The sequence below is a fragment of the Oncorhynchus clarkii genome, chromosome 25, assembly GCF_045791955.1.
Source record: "Oncorhynchus clarkii lewisi isolate Uvic-CL-2024 chromosome 25, UVic_Ocla_1.0, whole genome shotgun sequence".
NCBI lineage: Eukaryota > Metazoa > Chordata > Actinopteri > Salmoniformes > Salmonidae > Oncorhynchus > Oncorhynchus clarkii.
The window spans coordinates 36142660-36163508 of NC_092171.1; the positions used below are offsets into that span (position 1 = coordinate 36142660).

The window sequence follows — 20849 nt, forward strand, 5'->3', positions numbered from 1 at the left end:
AGTATTTTGGTCTGTGTCAACTAACCATTACAGTGCATAGTTTGCAAACTTTGCATATAGTAATTCAACTATATAATTCCATAAGATGTTGAAGATCAATGGCAATGTTTAGAGGAATGATCTCATTCATGCAAATGCAATGTGATAAAAATTCTAGTCACTACAAATCTCTGAGCAAATGTTATATTATCGGCATGTGCTGATTTGAGCAAACATTTATTGTCTGACAGAAGACTGATAAACACAGAAACACAGAAAGATCCCGAACAAATTCCGAACAAATCTACATACCTGTATATCTAATCACAGTTTGTCTTTGCATTCTTTTGGTGAGCAGTGGGTAAATATGTCCTGTGTTGAATGTAATGTGGGGGTATTATATGTTGATACAAATAAATGTTAGACTACTGTTCAATCCACAATTTGAGTAAAGAAAATTAAACTCAGATACTCTGTGTAAAATAAACTTATCTGATGTAAAGGGAAGGACAAATTGTCTTAATTCAAACATAAATAATATATAGTATACATTATCGTACCTCCAACTTCCAATAATATGACATAAAAAGGAACAAGAATTGTATTCAAAGAGGTACAAGTACTTAACAGACATACTAATATAATAGCATTGCAACTAAAGTGAATGTATTCAAAGAGCTGAAGAAGGTCTCTAGATGCAAAAGTGTGCTTGGTAATGGAAGTCAGGATGGATGCAGCTTTACCTCCGTTGTGGTGGGTCATCATTCGTGTATGGACTTCTACCTTCTCTTTTAGGGGTTCCTTGGTAGTCCAGCACTCTTTTAGCTTGTTGAATGAAAAAGGACAGAAAAAATTCAGGAGGACATTATTTCAGTATACTCCTTCAAGTACTTAAAACCAAAAGTAATATAACGAGAAATAAAAGGACTGACTTACCAGTTCATAATACATCCGTTTGTTGGAATGGCTGAAGTCTTATTTGTTTTCACTTATAGATTGAAAGCTTTGAGGCTCAAGTGCAATATCAAAGACCTCTTCACTGACCTGCAGCGTCTCCTCTACTCCTCCACCTATTGTGTTGCTCAGAACTTCTAAGACATGGGATTTTACTGTGCCAAAATCTTCCTCAGCATCCAGCCACACTTCTTGGTCATTCTCGTCCTCTGTGTGTAGAATAGACTCTTCTGCATTCATCATTACCTGTTCTGCTTCAGGGTTTGGGGTGCACACCACTAGTTCAGTTCGGGTATGCAGTGGTGCTGGAGTCGAATGCAGTGATGCTGGAGTCGTATGCAGTGGCACTGGAGGGGTATGCAGTGGCACAGGAGGTGCAGTGTCATCTGTTTGCTCATTTTGACTGACTTCACAAAGTTGAGTACTTTCCATTGATTCTGTTGGAACACAGTCAGTATTCACAGCACGTTTTGCAGTAGTACTTGCAATTTCTATTGATTCTTTCAGACAGCTATCCGTGTTCACTGCACTAGTACTTGGAGGTGGCCAAATAGCAAGTGGTGGTGAATCCAATCCCGCAGACACCACTCCAGCGTCTCTGGGTTCAATGTGAAGATGGATATGGACATGGGATTCAATAGATAGTCTCTTTTCAAATGATTCAACTGATTCCTTTGCTGATTGTACTACCATTCCAACCAGTTCTTTCTCATGCCCACTGGTAGAGTCTGAATCTACTTCGGACGCAATAATAAATTCAGCCTCCGTTGCATAAACTTCTTGCATATTTGACTGCAAACAGGACTCTACAAATGTATTGGGAACTATGTCATCTGGTACTTTGTCAACCTCGAAAGTAGACTCTGCAAATGTCTCGGGAGTTGTTCTATCCTCACATACTGTATCAACTTTGAGAGAAATTGAGGGCTCAGTTTCTTTGTCTGAAGGTTTGTGCGCATTTCCCTGAGTATTAAGTTCTACGTAGTTTTCAAATAAGTGAATTTTATTTTGCACCTGTGCAGCTACACCTGTACATCCTTGAGCATCTGTAACTGCCACCACTGGTATACCCTCTGGTGATTTAGAAACTTCGGCTTCACTCGTTAATTCAATTTCAGCCTTTTCACTTGATTGTGGTACAACATTGGAGTCAGCTTCTGAGAAGTTCTGCTGTACATGTTGGAGTATTTCTTGAGTTATAATACTGCTTTCCTCTTCAAACATGGCCTCTGTAATATTCTCAATGGCATTCTCACCCTGTCCTTTGTCCTCCATTTTGTCACAAATGTCTATGACTTCCATAACATCGGTTGAAGAAACCACCTCAAGTGCTGTCTCCAGAATCGCTTCAGCTGTCCCAATCTCAGCATTTGCATCCGTCACTTGCACTTGGATCTCATGACCCTTGACATCAGTTAAGACCACAAAAACTGCATCAACAATTGCTTCAGATGATTCAATCACTATATCCATCTCTTGTACTTTGATCTCATGATCAGTGACATCAGTTAAGCCAACTTCAAGCACATTCTCAATAATTACTTGAGCAGACTTTATCTCTGCATCCGCCACTTGTACTGTGATCTCGTGATCATCAGTAGAGCCCAACTCAAGGGTTGTCTCAACATGTGCTTCAGCTGATTCAATCTCAGTGTTCACCTGTTGTACTAGAGTCTCGTGATGATTGACATCAGTTGAGACTACCTCAAAAACTGCATCAACATTTGCTTCAGCTGATTCAATCTCAGCGTTCACCTGTTGTACTAGAGTCTCGTGATCGTTGACATCAGTTGAGCTAACTTCAAGCACTGTTTCAATAGTTTCTTCAGCTGACTTTATCTCTGCATCCGTCACTTGTACTCGGATCTCAAGACCATCAACAAACTGTGCTGATGGCACATTCTTCCTCACAACCATGTCCCCTTTATTTAGTGTCTGAACCATAGAAGAGTCTACAAGTGGGCTTAGAGCACCTACACGATCCATTTTCTGTGTGGATTCTACTTCAGGTGCCACTATGCCAATCAAAGATTCCAAAACATTTGATGATTCTAACTTCAGAACGTCAGGCATTGCAGTAGCGACATCTTGAACATCACATGTGAGTGTTTCTGCAACTGGTTCATTCTCCATGTCTGCAGAATCCTCCGAAACATCCATGAATTCCTCTTTTTCTTCTTTAAGAGTGACCTCCATGAAAGCCTGTGTGAAAACAAGTTTGTCTGTAACCGACACTTCCAGGCGCTCTGTATCAGGCTGTGGAGTGTCTTCTGCTATGGCCTTTCCTTCAACCTGAGCTACACCCTCTTCTGAATTAACAGTGGCTACAAGTACTGGTCTTACCTCTTCTATCTCGTTTACCAATTCTGTTTGTTGGTCCTTTTCAATTTCTATATGCATGATTGCAATTGATTCATCTTCAGCTTTGTGTACCTCATCTGTAGTGATTCTTGCAGCACCAGACTCTTCAGTTTCCTCAGGTGCCAACTCTGTGGGTACTACCTTTCTGACTTCTAATGGACACTCCACCACATGAGTCACTGGGCTTTCATCAACAGCATCTATTTGATGCGACTCTTCACCTGTGCAGATTGTAACTGCGTCTGATTTTTCATGAGCTGTCAAAACTGTTGCTTCCGTCTCTTTTGGTGTCTGTAATATTTGTGGATAAACTGAAATGGTAACTGCTTCCAAGTGCTGGTCTTTTGTAATTACCAATGAGAGAGTTGGGGTTCTGTTAATGGTTTCAACAGCCTCATGCAGAAGTACCTCTGTGTCTTTCAACTCGTATTCTGCAGGCACAGGCGTTGTGTTGCCTGATGTTTTGGGAGACTCCTCTGTCAGCTGTGACACTGCTGAAACCATTTCTGTTGATTCATCATCTAGAGGTTCTGGGGCAGTGACTGCTTCAGATGTCAACTCAATTAGGTCCTCGGCTATGGTATCGTCTCGAGTGGCTTCTTCAGCAGTGGACACTTGTGTGGCAATGGTCTCCTCTATTACGCCTTCCTCAGGTATATCACTGAGTTGCTGATGTTTACTTATGAATTCCGTAAGGTCCTCAAAGTCTTTTGTAGCAGTGGGGGATGTTGATGGGGCCAACTGCTCCACAGTATCTTTGGCTTGAGCCTTCTCTGCTTCAGTGGGCAGGGTATCTTTGGGTATGGCCGATTCGGTGACCAGCCTAGAGACATCTGGCTGGGTTATTTCTTCTGTAATGTGTAATGGAGTTTCTATAACAGCCTCAGTTAATATTATGTGTTTCTCTCCTAGGTCTTCTGCATCAAACTCGGACATGGGGACCACTGCTGGTGTTTCAGAGTCCTCCTCATCATCCGATCCAACACCTTTATCTGCCTCGTCAGAAGATATTGGTTCCTGCTTTCCTCCATGCTTTTGCTTTTTGCGTCCAGGGATGAGTTTCTTTAGAGAAAATGAAGACTCCTCTTTGGTGATTTCCCTGTCAGATGCCACCTGCTCTGGTGAGCTAACTTTGCTGGCCTCCTCGGTTTTTGCCTTCCTATTTGAGGTGACCAGCTTTTTAAGGGATTTCCATGTTGACCCCCCATCACTCCCTAAGGGACTTACAGCCTCTTCAGGGGAAGAGGTCAAATGTTCATAACCTCCCTCCTGAGAACTGTCCAGTGGAGACTCTGCAGTGTTTCCAGGTTCACTTAGTGTTTCACCTTCATTCATGGGTGCTTCCTCCTCTGAGTCAGATGTTTTTCTTCCCCTCCTCTTTGCAGATCCACATAGGAGGGCCTCCCAAGAAACAGATATTTCTACTTTCTTTTTGGTCTCTTCTGTGAAACGTTCTAGTACCTGCTCTCCTTCACTTTGTTTTGGCTCCTCATGTGCTAACTCATCCTCACTCTCAGAAGATCTTTTGGGACATCTTGTGGGCGTCATTAGCTTTTTGAAAGAAGTCCAGGTGCCATCCTTTTTCCTTTCACCGTCAGAGGTTACATCACTATCTGATTCGTGGCTTGACCCCAACAGAGCAGACATTTTGACCTGCTCTGCTGCTAATTCTTCTGTTGAAGAGGCAGGATGTTCTCCTCTCTGATACTCCTCTGACTCTGTGGATGACAGTAAATCCTCAGTAACATGCTCACCAGACCTGGTCAACTCATCTGATTTCTTGCCTCTCCGCTTCCTAGAAAGCTTCTTCAAACCAGCCCCATATAAGAGCTTCCTGAGTGGACTTCCTTGGTTTTTAGCTTTCTCTTGTGAGCTAAGAAGTTCAGCTTCATTTGAGATAACTGTGTGGAATCCCAAAGAAGGAGACTGCTCTTCTTGGACTGGACTTCCTTGGCTTTTAGCTTTCTCTTGCGAGTCAAGATGTTTGGCTTCATTTGTTTCAGCTTCATTTGAGGTAACTGTCAGTAATACCTCAGGAGCTGGCTCCTCTTCAGGAACATGTTCTGTGACTGTGACGAATCCCCATGAATGAAACTGTCCTTCAAGACTTTCCTGGCTTTTAGCTTTCTCTTGAGAGCTAAGTTTGTCTTCATTTGTTTCAGCTTCATTTGTTAAAATTGTTACAAATCCCAAAGAAGGAGATTGCTCTTCAAGAATATCCTGGACTGAACTTCCTTGACTTTTAGCTTCCTCTTGAAAGCTAAGAAGTTCAGCTCTATTTGAGATAATTGTCTGTAATTCCTCAGTAGCTAGCTGCTCTTCAAGGACATCCTCTCTGTTGTCACTAGTTTTAGGGACATTACTCATCATCAGTTCAGGGACATTGGATGTCTCAGCCATCAGGGAATCTGTTCCTGTCTCTTGAACTTCATTCTCATTTTGTTTCCCCTCAATGACCGATATTGTCTCAACATCTGGACTGATCTCGTCTTTTGTTTGTTCTTGCTCAAGACCAGCTTCCTCTGGAGTGTTTACATACTCCTGTTTGTCAATGCTTTGCAGTTCGTGTTCTTTCTCAACAGTTTCATCTTTGGGCGTTTCCTCTCCTAAATGTGTTTTCTTTTTCTTTAAACCAGCGAAGATTCCCGTGGTGAAAAACTTCTTAATCGGGGATATAATTTCTTCTTCAACATCCGGAATGGTTGGTGCTGGTGTGTCTGTCTCTTCAGTAGGGATGACTTCCTCCTTGACTTCATCCTTGGGTTCCTCATTGACTTCTTCCTTGGGTTCTGTCTTGGGTTCTTCCTTGACTTCTTCCATGACTTCCTCCTTAGGTTCCTCCTTGGGTTGTTTCATGGGTTGCTTGACCTGCTTGTGTATTTTTCCTGTCAGGAAAAAACGTTTAAATGGAGACATTTCCTCAACTATAGGAATGGGTGTGGGTGGGGCCTCTCCCTCTGCCTGTGCCACTTCTTCAGGTGTGATTTCCTCCTTTGATTCTATCATTTCAGTGGTCTGTTCCTTGGTGGTTTCATTATGGAACTCTTCAAATGTGAGGTCCGTCATCGTAGGGTGAGAGGTAGAATCATCCGCCGGTTCCACTGGTGAATCAGCAACAACGTTGTTCGGTGCTTCGTCAATATTTGCTTCTAGTGTATCATCTACAAGCTCTGGTGTATGGCCAACACATTCTTTTATCGTATCATCAGTCAGATCCTCAGGTGTGCTCTGCCCAGTATTCTCCTCAGCATTATCTATAGTGGCCTCCTCTGTATCCTTGCTGTCTTCGGGAGTACGTGCTTCGCCCTCTTCTTTCTTAGGGCTCACTTCTGGTATTGTGTCAGAGTCTTTTTTCAATGTGAATTTTAAACCAATTGAACTGAAGAACTTTTTAAAACTATCATTGACTTCATTCAATTTAACTTCTGTTTCAATCTCATTTGTTGATGCTTCGTCGTCTACATGCGGTGATTCCTTGCCATCACTGTCTGTGTTTTCCAGAGGAGGTACCTCCTCTGTGAGAGTCTCTATCATCTCCGGAATGTCCTCTTTCTGAGAAACGATAGATGAATTTGTCTCACCAACTGTAATGAGAAACAAATATGCATTACTCAAAACTGTTCAATTGCGGGCTAATTGCCTGATTCATATGAATAGCTAATAATTATAAACTACTTAACTCTTTACAGCCCCCTATAAAGCTTAATGTGAAGTGTTAACCAATGTCATAACATTGTAAAAACTTGAGGAAACAATTGACCTCTTTATCAAGAAACCAAAAGCAAATCCTTTCTCATACAGACACACACAAACTAACGCTCTTCCAAACTGTGATGACTCACCTTCTGCAACGACTCCGTCGTCACACAGGACATTGACCTCCTCAGTCTTGTCCTCTGCTTTTTCACTCAGTCCAGAGATCTGTCCATTCTTTTGGAGTAACTAAAATGGAGAAGGGAACATTTTAGATATACCAGTGCATTTGGAAAGTATTAAGACTAGAGGTCGACCGATTATAATTTTTCAACGCCGATACCGATTATTGGAGGACCAAAAAAAAGCTGATACATCGGACGATTTTTATATATGTATTTGTAATAATGACAATTACAACAATACTGAATGAACACTTATTTTAACTTAATATAAATAAAATCAATTTTGTCTCAAATAAATAATGAAACATGTTCAATTTGGTTTAAAGTGTTGGAGAAGAAAGTAAAAGTACAATATGTGTCATGTAAAAAAGCTAGCGTTTAAGTTCCTTGCTCAGAACATTTTTTTTTTTTTTTTTACCTTTATTTAACCAGGCAAGTCAGTTAAGAACAAATTCTTATTTTCAATGACGGCCTGGGAACAGTGGGTTAACTGCCTGTTCAGGGGCAGAACGACAGATTTGTACCTTGTCAGCTCGGGGGTTTGAACTCGCAACCTTCCGGTTACTAGTCCAACGCTCTAACCACTAGGCTACCCTGCCGCCCCTGAGAACATATGAAAGCTGGTGGTTCCTTTTAACATGAGACTTCAATATTCCCAGGTAAGAAGTTTTAGGTTGTAGTTATTATAGGACTATTTCTCTCTATACCATTCGTATTTCATACACCATTGACTATTGGATGTTCTAATAGGTACTTTAGTATTGCCAGCCTAATCTCGGGAGTTGATAGGCTTGAAGTCATAAACAGCGCAATGCTTGAAGCACAGCTAAGAGCTGCTGGCAAACGCAGGAAAGTGCAGTTTGAATGAATGCTTACGAGCCTGCTGCTGCCTACCACTGCTCAGTCAGACTGCTCTATCAAATCATAGACTTAATTATAATAACACACAAAAATACGAGCCTTAGTTCATTAATATGGTCATATCCGGAAACTATCATTTCGAAAACAAAACGTTTATTATTTCAGTGAAATACGGAACCGTTACGTATTTTATCTAACGGGTGGCATCCATAAGTCTAAATATTCCTGTTACATTGCACAACCTTCAATATTATGTCATAATTATGTAAAATTCTGGCAAATTAATTACGGTCTTTGTTAGGAAGAAATGGTCTTCACACAGTTCGCAACGAGCCAGGCGGCTCAAACTGCTGCATATACCCTGACTCTGCTTGCACAGAACACAAGAAAAGTGACACAATTTCCCTAGTTAATTAAAATAAATTAATGTTAACAGGCAATATTAACTAAATATGCAGGTTTAAAAATATATACTTGTGTATTGATTTTTAAAAATGCGTGGATGTTTATGGTTGGGTACACATTGGTGCAACGACAGTGCTTTTTCCGCAAATGCGCTTGTTAAATCACCAGTTTGGCAAAGTAGGCTGTGATTCAATGACAAAATAACAGGCACCGCATCGATTATATGCAACACAGGACAAGCTAGATAAACTAGTAGTATCATCAACCATGTGTAGTTAACTAGTGATTATGTTAAGATTGATTGTTTTATATAAGATAAGTTTAATGCTAGCTAGCACCTTACCTTGTCTCCTTGCTGCACTCACATAACAAGTAGTCAGCCTGTCACGCAGTCTCCTTGTGGAGTGCAATGCAATCAGCCATAATCGGTGTCCAAAAATGACGATTACCGATTGTTATGAAAACTTGAAATCGGCCCTAATTAATCGGCCATTCCGATTAGTCAGTCGGCCTCTAATTCAGACCCCTTCCCCTTTTCCACATTTTGTTAAGTTACAGCCTTATTCTGAGAAAAAATAAGAATCCCACACGCTGCTCTTGATAAGCTTACGTATCGGTCTCACAACCTTTGTCAGAGCTTTACATTACATCCTTATTCTAAAATGTATTTTTTTTTAAATCCTCAATCTACACACAATACCCCATATTGTCAGAGGTGAAAACAGGATTTTTGAATTTTTGTCAAATAAAAAATAAATAAAAAACAGATGCAGTCCACCTGTGGTGAATTCAATTGATTGGACATGATTTGGAAAGGCACACCTGTCTATATAAGGTCCCACAGTTGACAACGCATGTCAGAGCAAAAACCAAGCCATGAGGCCAAAGGAATTGTCCGTAGAGCTCCGAGACAGGATTGTGTCGAGGCACAGATCTGGGGAGGGGTACAAAAAAATGTCTGTACCAAAACATGTCTGCAGCATTGAAGGTCCCCAAGAACACAGTGGCCTCCATCATTCTAAATGGAAGAAGTTTGGAACCACCAAGACTCTTCCTAAACTGAGCAATCGGGGGAGACGGGCCTTGGTCAAGAACCCGGTGGTCAATCTGACAGAGCTGCAGAGTTCCTCTGTGGAGATGAGAAAACCTTCCAGAAGAACAACCATCTCTGCAGCACTCCACCAATCATGTCTTTATGGTAGAGGGGCCAGATGAAAGATTAACGGAGCAAAGTACAGAGAGATCCTTGATGAAAACTTGCTTCAGCGCGCTCAGGACCTCAGACTAGGGTGAAGGTTCACCTTCCAACAGGACAATGACCCTAAGCACACAGCCAAGACAACGCAGGAGTGGCTTCGGGACAAGTCTCTGAATGTCCTTGAGTTGCCCAGCCAGAATCAGGACTTCAACCGCATCGTACATCTCTGGTGAGGCCTGAAAATAGCTGTGCAGCGACGTTCAATATTAATTACTAGTCTGCAGCTAGGAATTCGGTATCATTGAACGCGAAGACCGACAACCGCCGAAACATCTATCCATAACGACATGAATGAATGTCACTCTGAACTATCCATTCTAACCACGACAGAGAGGGCGGACAAACTCTCCAACAGAAACAAACTTTTCAGCAGACCCCGACGACACACTGAGCGTAAATATATATATTGATTGAAATTGTTCCCGAATGAGTGAGCGTTCATGTGCAAAAGATTAGCATTTAATTTGTTATAATTATCAACTGTGTGTTGTCTTATCTCAGTCGACCCCCACCCACCTTTTGTACACCAAGCCGCCATGCCGGTTTAGCCCACTAGGGCACATTCCCCTATCATTTCTTGTAACCATATTTACTTTGATTGTTTGTGTGTGCACTTCTGTGTTTGTTTAGTTAGTTAATAAATAAATGATTTAAGACAATTGATGTATGGATAACTCATAGTGAAGACTGGGTTCGTGCAGATAACCAACCATTTACGACGTTTGGAATGAGACTAACGTGAGGTAAAGTAAATAATGAATTAACTCAGAAGACTATTGATCAGATATGAAAATATCTGGAAAGTTGTATTAGGAAAATTATAACTTTGTAATCTGAATATTTTCCTTGGTGCCCCGACTTCCTAGTTAATTACGATTACATGATTGATCATGATTTAATCGCGTAATAACTAATTACAGAGAATCTTTGATCAAAACTAAAAGTCTTAATTTAATGATAGTAAAGACATGACAACCTTATACACGACATAGCTTAAATGTATGAGAAGTCACTTCCTCAGTCATATTTTCCCTTGGGAGAAAGGGGGGACAGCATGTTATCTTGTAAAATGATGTATTGCTTTTAACTCAGGAACCAGGATGTCCTCCATGAAGTTAGGATAACTTTGCATTCTAGAAATCTGATAATTTACCTCCTCAGACAAGTGATATTGGAAAATGTGGGTTACTAACGGGAACCACGGGCACAGATAATTAACAGTAACTTTTGTGCTGTGTTGAAATGAATTATGAGGAGACACCTACAGTATGATGCTCGCCATTCTATGGCAGCTAGACAACAATGAACTAAGCACATGTGCATGGGGGGGGGGTCATGGGATGTCATGGGGGGTGTCATGGGGTGTCATGGGGGTGTCATGGGGGTGTCATGGGGGGGGTCATGGGGGGTGTCAAATTAAATTAAACAATGAAATGTTTCAGTCGCCATGTTGCATCACTGTTTGGGGATCCAGTCACTCAATTCATGCATTGTTTTGACCTTGTTGTCCTGCTGACCTATAACATTATAATAACATTGTAATGAGAAAATATAACATTCCAGGACCAAAAAAATGCTGCCAAACACACAGTAAAGTACACGTCTTCCTTCATTTATTTCTATAATATGGTAATGTGTGATGCTTGCTACACTGTTTTTGGACTAATATGCATGAGACAAGGTGCAAAATAAACATTGCACATTGGTTCTTCATTTCATGACATTGCTTTTACATTGTGACATAATCGCGTGACTTTTACTGACAGACTGAACAACCCACAGCTACTTTCCCTGTTTTGCCGTCAGTCTTCACTGAGTAAAGCAAAGTGAAGCCTTCTACAGACTAAGTACCTCTTCAGGTTCTGTCCCAAAAGGCACCCTCCTATTCCTTATTTAGTGCATTACTTTTGACCAGAGCCCTATGGGCCTTGGTCAAAATTAGTGCACTAAATAGGGAATAGGGTGCCATTTGGGATGCAAACATTGTCTATTTATAGAGAAATTTGGCTCAGTTGGCTGAATCATAGCTGCTGCTGACTCATGATTTTATCCATCCCTGCTGTAGAGTGATCCTCTAAAACAGCACATACTCACTCACACACAGAGAGAAAGAGAGGAGAAACCCACTAAAATGCTCTTAGGACAAAACCTGCTGTCAGCAACAAAGCCGTTGCTGTTGTTTACGTTTAATTCCTTAAAGAATATTGAAATTGGTCATCAAATCAAAACAAAAGAGAGTAGAAGTGATCATGTTCGGTAATAACTTATCGTGAATATGCATTGATTAACTATTTATCAGTGTTCACATACCAACCAAAAAAAAACAAGTATTGGATTATTTTATTTCTCAACGTTTGTTAAGCATTTATAAGCATGCTCATTTACACAAGCACATTTAGAGGAATTTTTAACAGCTTAGTCACGAAAGTTACATGAAAGTTACAAGGTGTAACAAAAGTATTTATTTATGAATTTGAGTCCCCAAAGGCACAGCTAACAGACTTCCTGCACATCCACAGCAGAGTTCATCATGTCTTGTTACAGTACGTAGATAATCAATGTAGCTCTACACAGAGTGCAGATAAGGTCAAATTCTATGTCTCTCCCTTCAGGGACCCAAGCTTAACTTAGATACATCTAAGAATTAAAGGTTATCGTTCCACTAGTAGCGTTTTCCACTGGAATTATATTATATGGTCTCCAACAACTGAAACAATATGGTAGAAAGTTAAAAAACTGGCCCATGATAATGCAAAAAATTTACTTTCCAATGACACAGAAGATGGTCTATCTCTTTACCAGGTTAGTCCCACTGAGGATGACATATTTATCCCAGGGAAGACCTGGCTACGAGGCAACGTAATAATATCAACACACAATCAAAAGACAAACATTAACTTGCAGAGAAGTGGAAAAAAGGGCAGTGACACAATGTGTGATTGAATTACTTGTTCCTTTTATTTCTTATTCATATTCGTCATTTTTTTTAAATGCATTGTTGGTTAGGGGCTTGTAAGTAAGCATTTCACAGTAAGGTTGTTGTATTCGGCGCACGTGACTAATACAATTTGATTTGAATGTGAACAGTCAGGTCCCTTACAGAGCTGTAATGTATTTCCCTGTCTTTGACCATGCCTTTTGACTTGAAGTCATATGTAGCCTAATAAGACAAATAAAAATAAGCTATGGTCATAGAATTAGGAATTAGACTATTAGAATGGACATGAACCTTCTTATGATGGTATAAAGATCAGCCATTGTGGTCAGGGAACTGGTCAACCATGGTTTGCCAGTGCTGTGATAAGATATTGTGTAAAATAACATAATAGCCCTACAGCTTTAGAGGAATGATTCCATAAATGTTTCAAATTAACTGCCAATATGCCAACATTCCATTCAAACAGTGCAGTCAATCCACAGCCACACACTGGGTCAAATACTATTTAATAGGATCTCTATGGTTATGATAGCCTATGTATTGTGAGCATTATATTGACTCCATGTTATTGGAGGTAGCCTAGGAATTAAGAAAGTCTATAGAAATAAACAAAATAATAGCCTACGTGTACTGTATCTAGTCATATCTAGAACCAAAAATAAAACACATTTTACAATGGAGATACACTACATGAATAAAAGTTTGTGGACACCTGATCGTCGAACATCTCATTCCAAAATCATGGGCATTAATATGGAGTTGGTCCACCCTTTGCTGCTACAACAGGCTTGGGAAGGCTTTGCACTAGATGTTGGAAAATTGCTGCGGGGACTTGCTTCCAATCAGCCACAAGAGCATTAGTGAGGTCGGGCGATTAGGCCTGGCTCGCAGTCTGCGCTCCAATTCATGCCAAAGGTGTTCGATGAGGTTGAGGTCAGGGCTCTGTGCAAGCCAGTACAGTTCTTCCACACCGATCTCGACAAACCACTTCTGTATGGACCTCACTTTTTTTTTGCATGGGAGCATTGTAATTCTGAAAGAGAAAAGGGCCTTCCCCAAACTGTTGCCACAACGTTGGAAGCGCAGAATTGTCTAGAATGTAATTGTGTGCTATAGCATAAAGATTTCCCTTCACTGGAACTAAGGGGCCTGAACCATGAAAAACAGCCCCAGACCATTATTCCTCCTCCATCAAACTTTACTGGTTGCACTATGCAGTGAGGCAGGTAGTGTTCTCCTGGCATCCGCCAAACCCAGATTTGTCCGTCGGATAGCCAGATGGTGAAGCGTGATTCATCACTCCAGTGGCCTACCACTTCGCGGCAGAGCCGTTGTTGCTCCTAGATGTTTCCACTTCACAATAACAACACTTAGAGTTGACCGGGGCAGCTCTAGCATGACGGTGCCACGTTGAAAGTCACTGAGCTCTTCAGTATGGCCATTCTACTGCCAATGTTTGTCTATGGAGATTACATGGCTGTGCACTTCGATTTTATACACCTGTTAGCACCGGGTGTGGCTGAAATAGCCGAATCCACTAATTTGAAGAGGAGTCCACATACTTTTGTCTATATAGTGTATATTGTATAATCTCAGATTGTAAAACGTCTTCTCTTTTTAGTCATGGATAGGGCCAATATGTATCCTGGAAACATAATAGTTGGATAGTTTCCAATCGTGAACCATTTAAACCTTTGCATTTTATATAGGCCTATTTCCTGTGTCCAAAATACAGTACTTTAATTCATTCAAATAATTTGGAATGCAGTGGAATACTTAGCAGATAAAACCAATACTGTATCAACTGCAACTCATTGTGTTTTTGTTAAACTAAGTATTTGGCACTGGGGCTCACTCACTTCAATCAACTGAATGACAAGCCTTATCACTGCAGCCCGACAAGAATAACACTTCACAGACAGTTGAGAAGCATCCCCTCATTATTGTTGTGGGTTTAATTATCGATAGAAGCCTTTCACTAAATACCAGGAGACATAAATACATTATCTGATTAAAATAGGCTAATAATGACCGACCATTTGATAATAATAAATAATAAGATACATTTATCATTAAATGAATGTAACAGTGTGTTGATTATTTATGCAATCCTCTGTACATTCCTTTAAAACACTCCAAAAATTCCACTGTTGCTATTTAGGGATATAAAGGCTACAAATTGATGATGCTGTAGATAAATAAATATGTTTCCCGTTGGTTAGTTATTAATACATCAGTCTGCTATAATTTATTTTTTTACCTTCGCATCAATACTCTCGCCATCCTGGACATTGTTCGCACTTTCCTCATTCGCCACAGTGTCCCCGTCCTCGCTCTTGCTGCTACCCTCCGGCCGCGTAGATTCAGTCGCACCCATGATCAAAACTATAGCGGGTCTCGCTCCTGTCCTGTGTGAGTTGATACCGACGTCAATGACACAGAATATAGCCAAAAATGAAAACAGCAGCAAAAGCTGTTGGGTATGATAGCTCTGACGCTGTGGCTTTCAAATGGTGCAGTCCGGCCCTCTTGTAAACTATTTTAGAAAAACACCCTCCCCGTTAACACATGTAGCCTACGACTCAGTACGGCACGCCTTGCCTTGCTGCATCAAGTCTTATGAGTGCAGACAGACTGAGAATCTGTCCTGGGATGACTATTGCAACAAGCATATCGGGCACTGGCAGAGAGGGCCAGTCGCACGCAGCTATCTTCCATTTAAGATGGGCTCTAAATACTAAAATAAATTCAATCAAGAGCTTCGTTTAAAGGTGAATATCTGAATCTGATTCATACACGTACCTCATCATTATAAACTAGGCCTATATACACTCCCCATTTAAAGGTGTCATTAGTATTTTCGACACCTGTATATTTATTAAAGTAGTCAAACGTTTCGTATTTGGTCCTATACTAGCACGCAATGGCTACATGAAGCTTTTGACTCTACAAACTTGTTGGATGCTATTGCAGTTTGTTTTGGTTGTGTTTCAGATGACGTTGTGCCCAATGGAAATGAATGGGCAATAATGTTTTGTGTCACTTTGGAGTTACTTTTATTGTAAATAAGAATATCATATGTTTCTGAACACTTCTACATTCATGGTGATGCTACCAAGATTGCAGATAATCATGAATGAATCGTGAATAATGAGTGAGAAAGTTACGGAGGCACAATGATCATACCCCACCCAACATTTAACACAACATGAACATGGACTGTCTGTTTTGGTAACATTTTTTCCAAATTCTGGTTTTGGCAGAATTTGGAAACTGCAGTCACCATTGAGTATTTACGTTTTGAAGAAAATAACCTGTGTGTGTTGTTTTTTTCTTGAAAATAAACTGGAAAAACTAGCTTGTCCTTAGAAATGGAAAGTGTGATATTTATATGGTACTGTTATTGACAACAAACCATTACATTTTCATGTGAAATGATTGTAATTTTGTAACAAAATTGTAGGATGCCATTGTGAATATTAATGTCATTGGTCCAAGTTACTTAAGAGGGCAATTCTAATTGAGTTGTCTGGTTGAAAAGCCAAATGGGAAGAATTGCAAGGGTCGACACATTCAGTAGAAAGACTCTGGTCCCATCCCGGACAGTCCTTCTTAATGGATGGTTTATCTTCAATGTCGAGGGAAGCTGACAGTTCTAGGATTATACTCTCCTCTTAGTTTCATCCCAAACTAACATATTTAAATCATCTCTGCTCATTAGCTAACACAGCCATGATGATGCACTTGGAAAAAAACTTCAACGACAAAAGGACCATGTGTAAAGAAATGGGTTTGTATCCCAATGGGAACTTATCCACTTTATAGGCCACTACTTTTGACCAGAGCCCTATGGATGCACTACATGGAATAAAGGGTGCCATTTAGCCACAGCCATAAAAAGAGTAAGAACTTTGCTCCTCTGAAAAAAAAGACGTAATCCAAATCAACTGACTGGTCAAGTGTTATTCTGGAGACGGAGGAACAAACTTCATAATGAGATTTTAGGATTAAACGGGCATGTGAATGGAGCACCACGAGCATGCAGGGTAAACAACACAACCACACAGTAGAACAAGTTTGAAACGAGTCTCTCATTTCGCCTGCCTTCCAAGGACTTCTCAGATAATTCAATATTCATGAGTCTAACTTCCCAAGCAGTGAATTTCAAACACAGATTCAACCACATAGACCAGGGAGGTTTTCCAATGTCTCGCAAAGAAGGGCACCTATTGGTGTATGGGTAAAAAAAAAGCAGACATTGAATATCCCTTGGAGAATGGTGAAATTATTAATTACACTTTGGATGGTGTATCAATACACCCAGTCACTACAAAGATACAGGCATCCCTCCTAACTCAGTTGCCAGACAGGAAGGAAACCACTCAGGGATCTCACCATGAGGCTAATGGTGACTTTAAAACAGTTACAGAGTTTCATGGATCTGACAGGAGAAAACTAAGGACGGATCAACAACGTTTACATTTCACATGACATTTTAGCCATTTAGCAGACGCTCTTCAGATAGCTAGATGGGACAGCCACATACAGTATCACAGTCATAGTAAGTATATTTGTTCTCAATAAAGTAGCTAGCACTACTACAAAATAAAGATATTTCAAAACATGCATCCTGTTTACAATAAGGCTCTAAAGTAAGACTGTAAAAAATGTGGCAAAGACAATAACTTTATGTCCTGGGTATAAACCGTTATGTTTGGGGTATATCCAACATAACACATCACCGAGTACCACTCTTCATATTTTCTAGCATGGTGGTGGCTGCATCATGTTATGGGTATGCTTGTTATCGGTAAGGATTAGGGAGTTTTTTTGTATAAAAATAAATGGAATAGAGCTAAGCACAGGCAAAATCCTAAAGGAAATCCTGGTTCAGTTTGCTATCCAACAGACACTGGGAGACAAACTCACCTTTCAGCAGGACAATAACCTAAAACCATTTTTAGACAGTTGCTAATCAAGGAAGTAATAATCATGTAATAACCATGAAACAAAGTTATAACCAATAGCCATGTGCTCATCTTGAGACATTTAGCTTTATTACACTGACTAACTATGGGAAGCTTCATTAAGAAAAGCAACAAATACACTTTTATAATGCAGAACAGAAGCCTTTGGAAAGTAGTGGAGCGCAGAGATTTCTCTGAACATATGACAAACCTAAACGTTAATTCAATAGAAGGTCCCTGAAACACACTGGTGTTGCTGTGCTGTAGATCCGCATGCTAAGCTAATGGGATGAGTTAATTAGCTTATAGCTAGCTCCAAGCTAACTGAAAACAGCTGATGTTTTCCCCACTGATTACAGCGTTATAACCACCTTTAACCACCACCTTTAGGGTGTCAAACTCAGAGGGCCATACTGAACATTTGTTATATTTTATCACCATCAAAATGTACAAAAAATAAACCCTCTTTCCATTTTCTATGCTGCCTGTCAGTTTCAATTTGGTTTTAGTCTTTTAAATGTAGATTGAATTTGTTTTATTACTCAAACAACCCGCCAGGCTGCATTGAATCAGCCCTCAATATATAGTACCTAAACACGTCTATCTATCCATTGGATATTTGGAATAAGATTATGGTGTCACATACTTTCACAACATCAGTGGATGCTGATAAGGCTTCATTGCTTAACTGTGGTAGCTAGTAAAAGCATTTGTGATTGGCTTAATATATTTATGTCTTTGAGAAATTCCCATAGAGGAGGCAGAGCCTGTGGGCCATACAGTTTACTTAGCTTGAATATTTTGTTTTGTAACATCATCCATAAAAACCCATGATCAGAACATGATAATCTATAACTGAGTCATCCATAAATTCTTACTGGACGGACGGAGCGAACGGACCAGCTGTGGTTCATTCCCACAAATAATTGTACTAACTAACCGGTTGCTGTAATCCAATTAATCTGAATGTCCTCTTCTGCTTTCTACATGAAGTAGATCTGCCAAATTCTTTAAAGCTGTTTTCAGTCATGGGCTCTGTGTTCCAAATGGCAACCCTATTCCCTACATAGTGCACTACTTTTGAGTCAAATTAGTGCACTATATAAGGAATAGGGTGCCATTTGGGACACAAAACATTTCTGTGGGATAACAGGACTGAACGTGTTTCCCAATAGAAGAAAATGGGCTAGTATGTAGAGGTGCTATGTAGGACTCAGTATGCTGGAGAAAATGTATGAACATGTAGAGGGTTGGTACATGTAGAGGGTTGGTACTGTATCAACATGTAGAGGGTTTGTACTGTAGCAACATGTAGAGGGTTTGTACTGTATCAACATGTAGAGGGTTTGTACTGTATCAACATGTAGAGGGTTTGTACTGTATCAACATGTAGAGGGTTTGTACATGTAGAGGGTTTGTACTGTATCAACATGTAGAGGGTTTGTACTGTAGCAACATGTAGAGGGTTTGTACTGTATCAACATGTAGAGGGTTGGTACTGTATCAACATGTAGAGGGTTTGTACTGTATCAACATGTAGAGGGTTGGTACTGTATCAACATGTAGAGGGTTGGTACTGTATCAACATGTAGAGGGTTTGTACATGTAGAGGGTTGGTACTGTATCAACATGTAGAGGGTTGGTACTGTATCAACATGTAGAGGGTTGGTACATGTAGAGGGTTGGTACTGTATCAACATGTAGAGGGTTGGTACTGTATCAACATGTAGAGGGTTGGTACTGTATCAACATGTAGAGGGTTGGTACTGTATCAACATGTAGAGGGTTGGTACTGTATCAACATGTAGAGGGTTTGTACTGTATCAACATGTAGAGGGTTGGTACTGTATCAACATGTAGAGGGATGGTACTGTATCAACATGTAGAGGGTTTGTACAATTAGAGGGTTGGTACTGTATCAACATGTAGAGGGTTTGTACTGTATCAACATGTAGAGGGTTTGTACTGTAGCAACATGTAGAGGGTTTGTACTGTATCAACATGTAGAGGGTTGGTACTGTATCAACATGTAGAGGGTTTGTACTGTATCAACATGTAGAGGGTTGGTACTGTATCAACATGTAGAGGGTTGGTACTGTATCAACATGTAGAGGGTTTGTACATGTAGAGGGTTGGTACTGTATCAACATGTAGAGGGTTTGTACTGTATCAACATGTAGAGGGTTTGTACATGTAGAGGGTTGGTACTGTATCAACATGTAGAGGGTTGGTACTGTATCAACATGTAGAGGGTTTGTACTGTATCAACATGTAGAGGGTTGGTACTGTATCAACATGTAGAGGGTTGGTACTGTATCAACATGTAGAGGGTTTGTACTGTAGCAACATGTAGAGGGTTTGTACTGTATCAACATGTAGAGGGTTTGTACTGTATCAACATGTAGAGGGTTTGTACTGTATCAACATGTAGAGGGTTGGTACTGTATCAACATGTAGAGGGTTGGTACTGTATCAACATGTAGAGGGTTTGTACAATTAGAGGGTTGGTACTGTATCAACATGTAAAGGGTTGGTACTGTATCAACATGTAGAGGGTTTGTACTGTATCAACATGTAGAGGGTTGGTACTGTATCAACATGTAGAGGGTTGGTACTGTATCAACATGTAAAGGGTTGGTACTGTATCAACATGTAGAGGGTTGGTACTGTAGCAACATGTAGAGGGATGGTACTGTATCAACATGTAGAGGGTTTGTACTGTAGCAACATGTAGAGGGTTGGTACTGTATCAACATGTAGAGGGTTTGTACTGTAGCAACATGTAGAGGGTTTGTACTGTATCAACATGTAGAGGGTTTGTACTGTATCAACAAGTTATGGGCCTTCTCTCCTGGTCCAAAGAGGGCCTTCTCTCCTGGTCCAAAGAGGGCCTTCTCTCCTGGTCCAAAGAGGGCCTTCTCTCCTGGTCCAAAGAGGGCCTTCTCTCCTGGTCCAAAGAGGGCCTTCTCTCCTGGTCCAAAGAGGGCCTTCTCTCCTGGTCCAAAGAGGGCCTTCTCTCCTGGTCCAAAGAGGGCCTATTCTCTGTCAGCTACTCTTCAAAGATAGATATTACTATTATCCTAAAACACTTGTGAATGTTTAGATGATCTCAATACAATTATTGTCTCTTCTGATCACAACAAACTTCTGTTCCAGACAGACGTACATTTTTTATCTAACCTTTATTTAACTAGGCAAGACAGTTAAGAACAAATTACGGCCTATGACGGCCAAACCCTAACCTGGAC

General features: G+C 40.5%; 1 protein-coding gene across 1 annotated transcript; it reads right to left on the bottom strand.

The window, feature by feature from the left end:
- Positions 1 to 361: 361 nt before the first annotated feature.
- Positions 362 to 15278, bottom strand: LOC139383998 (A-kinase anchor protein 12-like). Its single transcript, XM_071128627.1, has 4 exons — positions 14895 to 15278; positions 7137 to 7236; positions 916 to 6878; positions 362 to 804 (listed from the first exon to the last, which is right to left on the bottom strand). Exons 1-3 carry the CDS (start codon positions 15009 to 15011, stop codon positions 955 to 957), a joined length of 6141 nt encoding a protein of 2046 aa, XP_070984728.1. The 5' UTR covers positions 15012 to 15278; the 3' UTR covers positions 362 to 804; positions 916 to 954.
- Between the last annotated feature and the right edge of the window lie 5571 nt (positions 15279 to 20849).

Excerpts from the sequence above, each read along its gene's own strand:
- LOC139383998 (XM_071128627.1), bottom strand. The coding sequence starts at position 15,011 with ATGGGTGCGACTGAATCTACGCGGCCGGAGGGTAGCAGCAAGAGCGAG. Across the intron at positions 7,237-14,894 it reads GCGAGAGTATTGATGCGAAG|TTACTCCAAAAGAATGGACA; the intron begins GTAAAAAAATAA and ends TCTCCATTTTAG. Across the intron at positions 6,879-7,136 it reads CGACGGAGTCGTTGCAGAAG|TTGGTGAGACAAATTCATCT; the intron begins GTGAGTCATCAC and ends TTCTCATTACAG.